At 41.8% G+C, this 10,302-nt stretch overlaps 1 protein-coding gene and 1 non-coding gene across 2 annotated transcripts; one reads left to right on the forward strand and one right to left on the reverse strand.

Annotated features, from left to right (window-relative positions):
* LOC139038095 (U6 spliceosomal RNA) lies at window positions 1–105 on the reverse strand. The gene has a single exon (XR_011491042.1). It is a non-coding gene; the product is annotated as a U6 spliceosomal RNA (small nuclear RNA).
* A 7,030-nt stretch (window positions 106–7,135) lies between these two features.
* Window positions 7,136–10,302, forward strand: ATP5MC3 (ATP synthase membrane subunit c locus 3). Its single transcript, XM_020915095.2, has 5 exons — window positions 7,136–7,244; window positions 7,430–7,539; window positions 8,680–8,757; window positions 9,272–9,465; window positions 10,043–10,302. The coding sequence occupies exons 2-5, from the start codon at window positions 7,501–7,503 to the stop codon at window positions 10,155–10,157; spliced, it is 426 nt and encodes a 141-aa protein (XP_020770754.1). The 5' UTR covers window positions 7,136–7,244; window positions 7,430–7,500; the 3' UTR covers window positions 10,158–10,302.

Here is a 10,302-nt window from a genome sequence, read left to right on the forward strand (position 1 = left end):
AAAAATATGGAATACACGATGGATTTGAGTGTCACCCTTGCACAGGTGCCATGCTAGTTTTCTCTGTATCATTACAATTTTGGTATATGCACTGCTGAAGCAAGCAATAAGTAAGATTTTACATGGGTAAGAGCTCAGAAGCGGAAACCACCTGGAAAGAGATAGCATCAGTAGCTGTTGCCATGGAGAGCCTAACATAGCCATGAGACACCAAGCAAATACAAGGTGCGGGCAGAGAGAGTCAGTTGCCCACTGACAGACCAGAGGCTTTGAGAAAAAAGTCAAAGACTAACCACCGACAGACCTTGCCTGCCTCAGAAGCCAGCCCAGGGCCTATTCTGCTTCTGCTCGTGTCCCACTTCTGCCAACATTCTATTGCATCACGTGTGCTGTGCGTGCTCAGTCAGTCACGCATGCTTGTATGCACGTTCAGTCGCTTCAGTCATGTCTTACTCTTTGCTACCCTAAGGACTATAACCCTCCATTCTCCTCTGTCCCAGGGTTCTCCAGGCAAGCTCAGTCATGTCCAGCTCTTTGTGACACCCTGGACTGTAGCCCACCAGGCTCCTCTGTCCATGGGATTCTCCAAGCAAGGATACTGAAACGGGCTGCCAGTTCCTACTCCCGGGGATCTTCCAGACCCAGGGATTGAAACAGCATCTCCTGCATCTCCTGCAATGGCTAACGGATTCTTTACTACTGAGCCACCTGGGCAGCCCCTCGTATCATAGAACAGGTCAATAAAGGGCTTTATTGTCTTGTTTTTTTAATCAATTCTTTAGGTACACAAGACTAGAAATACAGAATCCTTCTTAGGTACACACATAGAATGTTTATTTGAACAAACTCATGCCACAAATTTAAAAAAAAAAAAAAGAAAATATTCCTCGAGTTCTCTTAAGTTCGAATTTTGCAATACGAGTAAGAAAAAGAAATTCTAGAGTTCATTCCAATTTGTCCAACAGCCTAAAATTTTAGTTAGAAGAATAAATTTTTGCAAATTACTTCAACCATACTAAGTACCTTAGTTACTACTGAGCAAACATTTATTGAGTGACTACTACTATGTTTAATATTCTATGTTAGCTGCTGTGGAAGACATAAATATGAATTAGACCTTATTCCTGCCCTTAAAAATCTCACCATCTCTGTTAGTTAGTAACTTATGACTCTCAGCTAGAAATCCATGCTTCTTTACCTTGTTTCCATTCTACAACTGGACCCTTTAGGCATTTCCGCTATGACAACTGGCAGAATGTTAGGTTTGGCCAATAGAGGGTGCTGGCAAGACACTGTGAAGCCAGACCAGGAGGAAGGACTTCCTTTCTTCTTCAGGTGGATTGACTTGCAGCAGCTGGTTGTGTTCACCTCAGCAATCCTCATGGTTCACTTGTGTGGCTTCTGCCTCCAGCAAGTTTCTTCACCACAATTGGACTGTGGACTGCACGTTCCTGTGACAGCCGTGCCCTCTCCTCTAAATCTCTAAATTCTCCCTTGCTGTTCACTCTTCCTCAGCAGAGGATAGCAGCTGTTCTTATCGTTCCTGCTTCTAGACCCCTTAGAAGATACTCTCCCATTTTTAGTAGTTAGATACCTTTTACTGGTTAACACAGTTTGTATTAAATTTTCCCTGTTCAAATTACTAATATGATTTCTGTCTTGTGGTTGGTCCCAGCAGAAATACCTGGCAAATAAGGGGAAAAAAGACAGATATAAGTTAATGTAAATTCTGTGAGAGAATAGGCCACTATAATCACAGCCCAAAATCCAAAAAAGTTTCAGGTGTAAATCTACAGAATTATGTATCAGTTTGGATTGTGTTCAGCTGCACATAATAGAAAACTGACTTCAGTAGCTTAACCAAATAGATTGATTTTCTCCTGCACCATGAAATCCATAAATAGGCAGTTAAGGGCTACTGTAGCTACTCTTTTAAAAAGTTAAGAACTCAGACTCCTTATTTATTTATTTTTTAGTTGAAACATGGTTGATGTATAGTAAAGTTCCAGGTGTACAACATAGTGATTAACAATTTTTAAGGATTATGCTCCATTTACAGTCATATAAAATATTGGCTATATTCCCTGTGCTGTACAGTATATCCTTATAGCTTATTTATTTTATATGTAATTGTTTGTACTTTTTCATCCCCTACCCCTGTCTTCCCCATTCTCCTTCCCCTCTCCCCAGTGGTAATCACTAGGTTGTTCTCTATATCTCTGTTTCTTATTTGTTATACTCACTACCTTGCTTTATTTTTTATATTCCACATATAAGTGATATCATATAGTATTTGTCTTTCTCTGCCTGACTTATTTCACTTTGTATAATTCCCTTCCAAGTCCATCCTTGTTGTTTCAAATGGCAAAATTTCATTCTTTTTTATGGTTGAGTGGTATCCAGCTCCTTTTCTTTCCCAGCTTATCCATACTTAATGTGTGGCTTCTGGACTCATGGTTGCAAGATTGCTGCTTCACCTCCAGACACTGGGTTCATATTCCAGGCAGGAAAAAGAAAGGGAAAGAAAAAAAATGAACCAGTTGCCTCTAACTTCTTTCTAAGCATTCTTAGAGGCACTGCCAAGTAACTTCGACTCACAAACCATTGATAATTCCTAACTGTAAGTGAACCTGGGAAGCTCAGTACTTTTTTAACTGGGAGCAGGATCTTGTAAGTAAGAGAGAAAGGGAGAATAAACGCTGAATAGGTAACTAGCAGTATCTGACATATTAACTGGAAAAGGAGTAAGTTACTTACTTTGAGATGGGTTAGAGTCAGCAGAGGAACATGATCTCATATTCATATATGTATACATTTTCTTTTAATGTAAATGATATTTATATATTAATTATCAAGCAGAAGATTACATGAGATGAGTAGCAAAGTCACATTGCACAGAAGCATGCAGGATAGGGAAGGATTTATTTAGAAATTATCTTTCATACTTCTTTTTACTGCCCCATTCCTTTCTTCCTCATGCAATCATCACCCAGATATTATCAGATATTATGAAGCACAAGCTGGAATCAAGATTGCCAGGAGAAATATAAATAACCTCAGATATGCAGATGACACCACCCTTATGGCAGAAAGCAAAGAGGAACTAAAGAGCATCTTGATGAAAGTGAAAGAGGAGAGTGAAAAAGTTAGCTTAAAGCTCAACATTCAGAAAACTAAGATCATGGCATCCAGTCCCATCACTTCATGGCAGATAGATGGGGTAACAGTGGAAACAGTGGCTGACTTTATTTTTGGGGGGCTCCAAAATCACTGCAGATGGTGATTGCAGCCATGAAATTAAAAGATGCTTGCTTCTTGGAAGGAAAGTTATGACCAACCTAGACAGCATATTAAAAAGCAGAAACATTACTTTGTCAACAAAGGTCCATCTAGTCAAGGCTATGGTTTTTCCAGTGGTCATGTATGGATGTGAGAATTGGACTATAAAGAAAGCTGAGCGCAGAAGAATTGATACTTTTGAACTGTGGTGTTGGAGAAGACTCTTGAGGGTCCCTTGGACTGCAAGGATATTCAACCAGTCCATCCTAAAGGAGATCAGTCCTGGGTGTTCATTGGAAGGACTGATGTTGAAGCTGAAATTCCAATACTTTGGCCACCTGATGCCAAGTACTGACTCTTTTGAAAGGACCCTGATGCTGGGAAAGATTGAAGGTGGGAGGAGAAGGGGACGACAGAGGATGAGATGGTTGGATGGCATCACTGACTCAATGGACATGGGTTTGTGTGGACTCCAGGAGTTGGTGATGGACAGGGAGGCCTGGCCTGCTGCGGTTCATGGGGTCACAAAGAGTTGGACACAACTGAGTGACTGAACTGAATTACCTAATTCTGATGTCCCATAACTTAACATCACTGACTCCACAGTCTAAGAAAAAATGTAGACAGGATTAAATACTTATTACTAACTTATTATTTGTCTTTCTCTGTGTCTCTCTGTTTTTAATGCACACACACACACACACCATTTTCAAAGGTAGAACATCTGTTCTTTGAACACCTAAAATTCTTCATAAATATTTAAACTCTAACTCACAGAACTCACAAAGGACCTATTCTCTCCTAGGCCAACTCATGCACTCATTGACATGCTGACACACGTCAGGCGGGAGCCTGGACACAGAGGGTGCCTCTCACTCCTATAGGCAACTCATCCACATGCACCATAGAAGTGAGACTGTTAGGGGGCCTGGTTTTTTTCCTGCCTCTTCTCAACAGTCACTGCTACTGATTTATGGCTGGAGAGGAAGGGCTTTTCGCTAAGCCATCTCCATACACAAATTCATTTAGAAGAATTTTTCCCTTAAGATAATCTATTACTGAAGTATAAGGCCTGTGATGATTAATTTTAAGTGTCAACTTGACTGGGCACAAGAATATGTATATTAAACATTATTTCTAGTGTCTGTGAAGGTGTTTCTGGATGAATTTTTTTTTTAACTGGAGGATAATTGCTTTATAGTGTTTTAGTGGTCTCTGTCATACATCAATGTGAATCAGTCATAATTATATATATAATTATTTATTATATATAATAAATATATTTATTTATTTATAATAATAAATAGGCCACTCCCTAGTGGGCTTCCCTTCCTGCCAAAATCAGCATTTGAATCTGTGGACTCAGTAAAGTAGATTGCCCTCCCCAATGTGGGTGGCCATAATCCAGTCCATTGAGGAATAGAACAAAAGTCAGAGAAAGGAAGAATTCACTTTTTTTCTCCCTGTCTCACTCCTGAGGTGGGCCACTCCATCTTATTTTCTCTGACTGGGATTTATATCATTGGCCTCCTTGATTCTCAGGCCTTCAGATCCAGTTCAACTATACCATCAGCTTTCCTGAGTCTCCAACTTGAAGACATCAGTTCATGGAACTTCTCAGTCTCTATAACCACATAAGTCAGTTAATTCCACATGGTCATTCTGTGTGTTGGGGGGGGGGGGGCGGGGGGAGCACACATGCATCCTAAGTCATTTTAGTTGTGTCTGACTTTTTGAGATTCTATGAACTGCAGCCCTTGAGGCTCCTCTGTCCATGGGATTCTTTAGGCAAGAATACTAGAGTGAGTTGCCATGCCCTCCTGCAAGGGATCTTCCACGTCTCCTGCATTGGCAGGTGGGTTCTTTACCATAAGTGCCGCCTGGGAAGCCTATATAAACAATAATGCTTAATATAATAATGCTCTGTGTTAGTCCAGGTTCTCCACAGAAACAGAACCAGTAGGATCCTACCAAAAGAGGTCAAATTTTTCTTCCAGCTAGTTTTGTTTCTCTGGCGAACCCTGACTACTACAGAGCATTATTGTTTCTTCAACTTTAGATATCAAAAGACATCTTATTACATACTTCAGGCAAGAACTGAGTGCTTCAGAAAATATACTAATAAGTTCTCCTTGAACTGCACATGTGAATTAACTCTGTTTTATGTGCTAAAGATTGAGCCTAAAATGATCAGCTCACATGTGAGTCTGAAGCATTTGCCTATGAAGCTAGATCAGTGTCTTAATTGCCTATAAAGTGGATCAGTCTTAATTCAAATAGTTCTGAGGGCTTCTCCCCAGGATTACTGCTAGATGATACTGCACCATTGTGCCAACTAGAAAAAAAAGTGATCCTCTGGGTCTATGTTGTTTCAGGGCTCTAGGCCAAGTAGGTAGGATTTCAGTCCCTAGACATCCCTAGATACTTAATCTTTCGTGTTGCCTTGTACCACCTCCATAGCCACTTGTTAAAACTATTAAGTCAGATTTATAGAATTCAAGACGTGACAGAAGTCCAGTAAGAGCCATTTTTTTCCTGAGGTATTTCTGTATTCATCTGAAGCCCAAACAAGTGTTACAGTTGGGTCAGTTTTGAAAATACTAGGACTTTCTTTAGTCCCTGGCCCTACATGAAAAAACATTTACAATCCCTTAATTCTCCCAATCACAGGGCTGGAAGAAAAACTGACCTCCCTCTCTTTACCAAGAGGTAACTTTGTGCCCAAGCCACAAAACTCTTAGAGCTATTCATTTGCTTGTTCCTTTGTCCCAGTATTTTTTTTGGGGGGGGGGGCTTATTCCTTTGTCCTAGTATTATTTTGGGGGGCTCCAAAATCACTGCAGATAGTGACTTGCAGTCATGAAAATAAAAGACGCTTGCTCCTTGGGACAAAAGCTATGACAAACCTAGACAGCATATTAAAAAGCAGAGACATTACTTTGCCAACAAAGGTCCATCTAGTCAAAGCTCTGGTTTTTCCAGTAGTCATGTATGGATATGAGTTGGATCATAAAGAAAGTTGAGCGCGGAAGAATTGATGCTTTTGCACTGTGATGTTGGAGAAGACTCTTTGAGAGTCCCTTGGACTGCAAGATCAAACCAGTCCATCCTAAAGGAGATCAGTCCTGAATATTCATTGGAAGGACTGATACTGAAGCTGAAACTCTAATACTTTGGCCACCTGATGCAAAAAACTGACTCATTTGAAAAGATCCTAATGCTCGGAAAGAGTGAAGGCGGGAGGAGAAGGGGACGACAGAGGATGAGATGGTTGGACAGCATCACCACATCAATGGACATGGGTTTGAGTAAGCTCTCGGAGTTGGTGATGGACAGAGAGGCCTGGTGTGCTGCAGTCCACGGGATCACAACGAGTCGGACACGACTGAGCAACTGAACTGAACTTGTCCCAGAAGGTCAGGCCCACTTTCCCCCCAAAAGATTATTCCAGACTTCTGGAACTCTTTTTTTCAGATTCCTTTACAGAAATGTACTTTCTGCTAAGCAGTGAATGAACGGTTTCCCCACAGAGTCCTATTTCACAGAGAACAATGACCAGGAAGGGATCTCTTTTACGAAAGAAACCTAGCAACTGATAAAAGGCCAAATCTCATTAAGAAAGTCAACTGAAAGATTAAGTCCCACTATCCTGCGACCAGCTTAGATCAAAGGCGAAATAATCCTTTCGGTTCCCTCTCCCTGGGCTAGTTTTCAATATCTACTTTTTGTCTCTCCTTCACCCCTCTTCTGCCCGCCACTCCATCTTAGGGCGGCTGTCTCTGTACTTCCGGACTGGTTACCAATAAAGTTGTTACAAAGTGACCTTGAGCGTCTTCCGGGCTGCACCCAATTCCCCGCCTTCTCCATCCGGGTGCTGCGGTGCGAATAAGAGCGGGACTGCGCTTGCGCGCCCAGCCCCATTCCTTCGACCTCTGCCGCCGCGGCCGCCGTCACCTCACTGGAAGGTAAGCGGAGGGCGCGGGAGCCGGGTCTGGCCGTGGTGAGCTGCGCCCCAGAGGGACCCGTTCATTCTGCCGGCGCCTCGTTTGGCCCTGGGCCCGAGCAGACCGCGTGCACGGAACTCGAGGGACTTGGGTGGAAATACGGGCCCTCGGAGGACACTTGACCTTAAGCCTCTTTGCCTCCGCAGAGGAAGCGGGAGAAGAGCCCACGTCTCCTGTCACCCAAGTCCTCCAGCTGCGCTGCCCCAAAGAGTGCAAGATGTTCGCCTGCGCCAAGCTTGCCTGCACCCCAGCTCTGGTGCGTAGCCCAGACTGGGCCCGGAGCTGGAGGGCCCGGCCTCTTGCCACGGGCGTCCACGTTGTTGAATGGGTCACCTCCGCGCGGGACTCACGCCCCTCTCAGGACAGTTCCCTCACGCCTTTTAAGCTCTGTGTCTTTTTATCCCTTTCCTTTTCCTTCGTGGGGTTTCTTACTTCGCTCCTCCCCTCCACTCCGGCTAGGGAGAACCGTCGGGGCCTAGTTGTCAGGCCCAGCTTGGTGTAGGTCAAACCCTCCTTGCTCCTTGTCCTGGAACGGCCCCTCCCCCACCTCTTCCGACACCCTGTTGGATCCGGGCTCGCGAGGGTTGGGGTGCAGAGAAGGGTGGAAGGGGCCTCGAGGCCTACGTTCGCTGCTGCTGCGGTCTCCATTACGATCTGTAGGTCAAACTCGATGCTGCAGAGGGAGGGACTTTGCCTCACCCTGTGTGGGCGGAGGCGGCTAGTGCAGCAGCCGAAAGTTTCTACTGCCTCTGGAGTGTTATTTCCAAAACCATTTTTGGGTACTTTGTGTGAAGATCTGGGGGGTTTGTCTTATAGAGAATCAGATCTTGGTTCTGAAGGAATTTTCTGTGACCTTAGTTAGTGGACACTCAAGGGCAGAAATATGTCCTTATGGTCAGACTGTTTAAAAGATTGTTCTTCTACCAGTGTGGAATTGTTTAAACTGCATTTTAATTTTATGATTAATGGACATATAGGAATAATCTTAGAAATAGCGAGCGCTCATTTTAACTAATGGGCTGTTTAAAATGACAAGCGTTAATAGTGCTTATGTACTTGTTGATCCACTTACCAAAGAATGTGGGGTATTTATTGCTGGTTTTCTGATCTTAATTGTGGCACTACAATAATTGAAATTTTAAAAGCAATACTTACAAGTTTTGTTCAGAGTATTACAAATGCATTATGAATAAGTTTTAAAGTTTCATTAACAAGTTTTGTCAAAATTGTTTAATGCGTTGAAAAATGATCAAATAGCCAGGATAAGAATCAATACAGAAAAGTCATGATCTTTCTGACTCATTTTTGCAGATTGCCTTTTTAGAATTCATGGTGTGGGAAGGGTTCTTGAAGTCGTATCTGTTGTCTTAATACATGAAATCTTTTTCATGAATAGATCAGAGCTGGATCCAGAGTTGCATACAGACCAATTTCTGCATCAGTGTTATCTCGACCAGAGACTAGGACTGGAGAGGTAAAATTAACTAATGCTACCAAAGAAGTCTTAGGGTCTTTATCAAAGTGAAGGGGGAAAACCTCATTAATGAATGGTTTTAGGTAGTCCTTTCCACCCTTTCATCCAAAAAATTTGCAGAGGATGAGCCAATGAAAGAAACTTTATCCAAAACTTATTCACCTGAATTTTGGCCAGGAAATATAATTAATATATATACTTAAATGTATAGTTTTGAGTTGCTGGTGTACGATTTTGATAGCAACAGTTCCTGAACAGCCTACTCTATTAAAAAGCACATGCACATACAATGTTTCTTAATTTTCAAAGACCTTATGTGGTATTGATACTGTTGTTCCTTTTCTGCAAGACTGGAATTATTCTAAGCCCTAGAGTTTTCCATTGTGCCACATCATCTTCTATTCAAACTCAGCTACCAACTATAGAGAAGTGGTTATCATTTTGACAGTACCATGATTAAAATAGCTAACTGTGATTACTAATTTTACCTTTACCTTTATTTCCTGCTGTCTAGGGCTCTACAGTATTTAATGGAACCCAGAATGGTGTGTCTCAGTTAATCCAAAGGGAGTTTCAGACCAGTGCGGTCAACAGAGACATTGATACTGCAGCCAAATTTATCGGTGCAGGTGCTGCCACAGTAGGAGTGGCTGGTTCTGGTGCTGGTATTGGAACAGTTTTTGGCAGTCTCATCATTGGTTATGCCAGGTAATTTCTATTGCCAAATAAATAGTTTGAAAACATGTTTGAAATAGTTGGAAACTTAGAAAACTAGTGAAATAATAATAGCTACTTTCTATTAACTGCCTTTCTGTGTCTTGCATTACATTTTGAGTACTTTGCATGCATTATCACTGCTCCCAAAACCCCCTAGAAAGACTCCAGTTTACCTATTAAGGACTAGAGAAGCTCATTGTCTAAAGTTAAAGCAAGACAGCTCGTGCTTTAAAAGAATACCAGTTTCCATCTTATTATTTAAGACCTTTTACTTAAACTATCGAATCTTAAACATACTTTTACGGGGATAAGAAGGTCAGAATCCTTCATAATGGATGAAGACTGACCATTGACATAGGGAGATAATGCCTCCCTTTCCCCATCTGATTAGGAATGAGGGGAAAGGAATGTCAGGGAGAACCAAAAGAGATCTGGGCAGAATGCTGTGCCAGTACTTTTCAGCTTACAAAGAACCCAACACTAATAATCTGGTTCTTTAACATTTGTCAACCATGCTAAAATTTGAATAATATTTCAAAGTAACAATGGTATGTGTTGTCTCTTTTAGAAACCCTTCACTGAAGCAGCAGCTGTTCTCATATGCTATCCTGGGATTTGCCTTGTCTGAAGCTATGGGTCTCTTTTGTTTGATGGTTGCTTTCTTGATTTTGTTTGCCATGTAACAGAAATTACTGCTTCAAATGTTGGCATTCATATTAATTATGGATATAATTCTGTGTATCTTACTGTGACTCCGAAAACTATAGTGTTGGTGTCATGGAAATGTATGTTATTTCCAAAGTCATTTCATTAAAGATGAAAACTTTA

Source organism: Odocoileus virginianus, chromosome 13 (assembly GCF_023699985.2).
Source record: "Odocoileus virginianus isolate 20LAN1187 ecotype Illinois chromosome 13, Ovbor_1.2, whole genome shotgun sequence".
Lineage (NCBI taxonomy): Eukaryota > Metazoa > Chordata > Mammalia > Artiodactyla > Cervidae > Odocoileus > Odocoileus virginianus.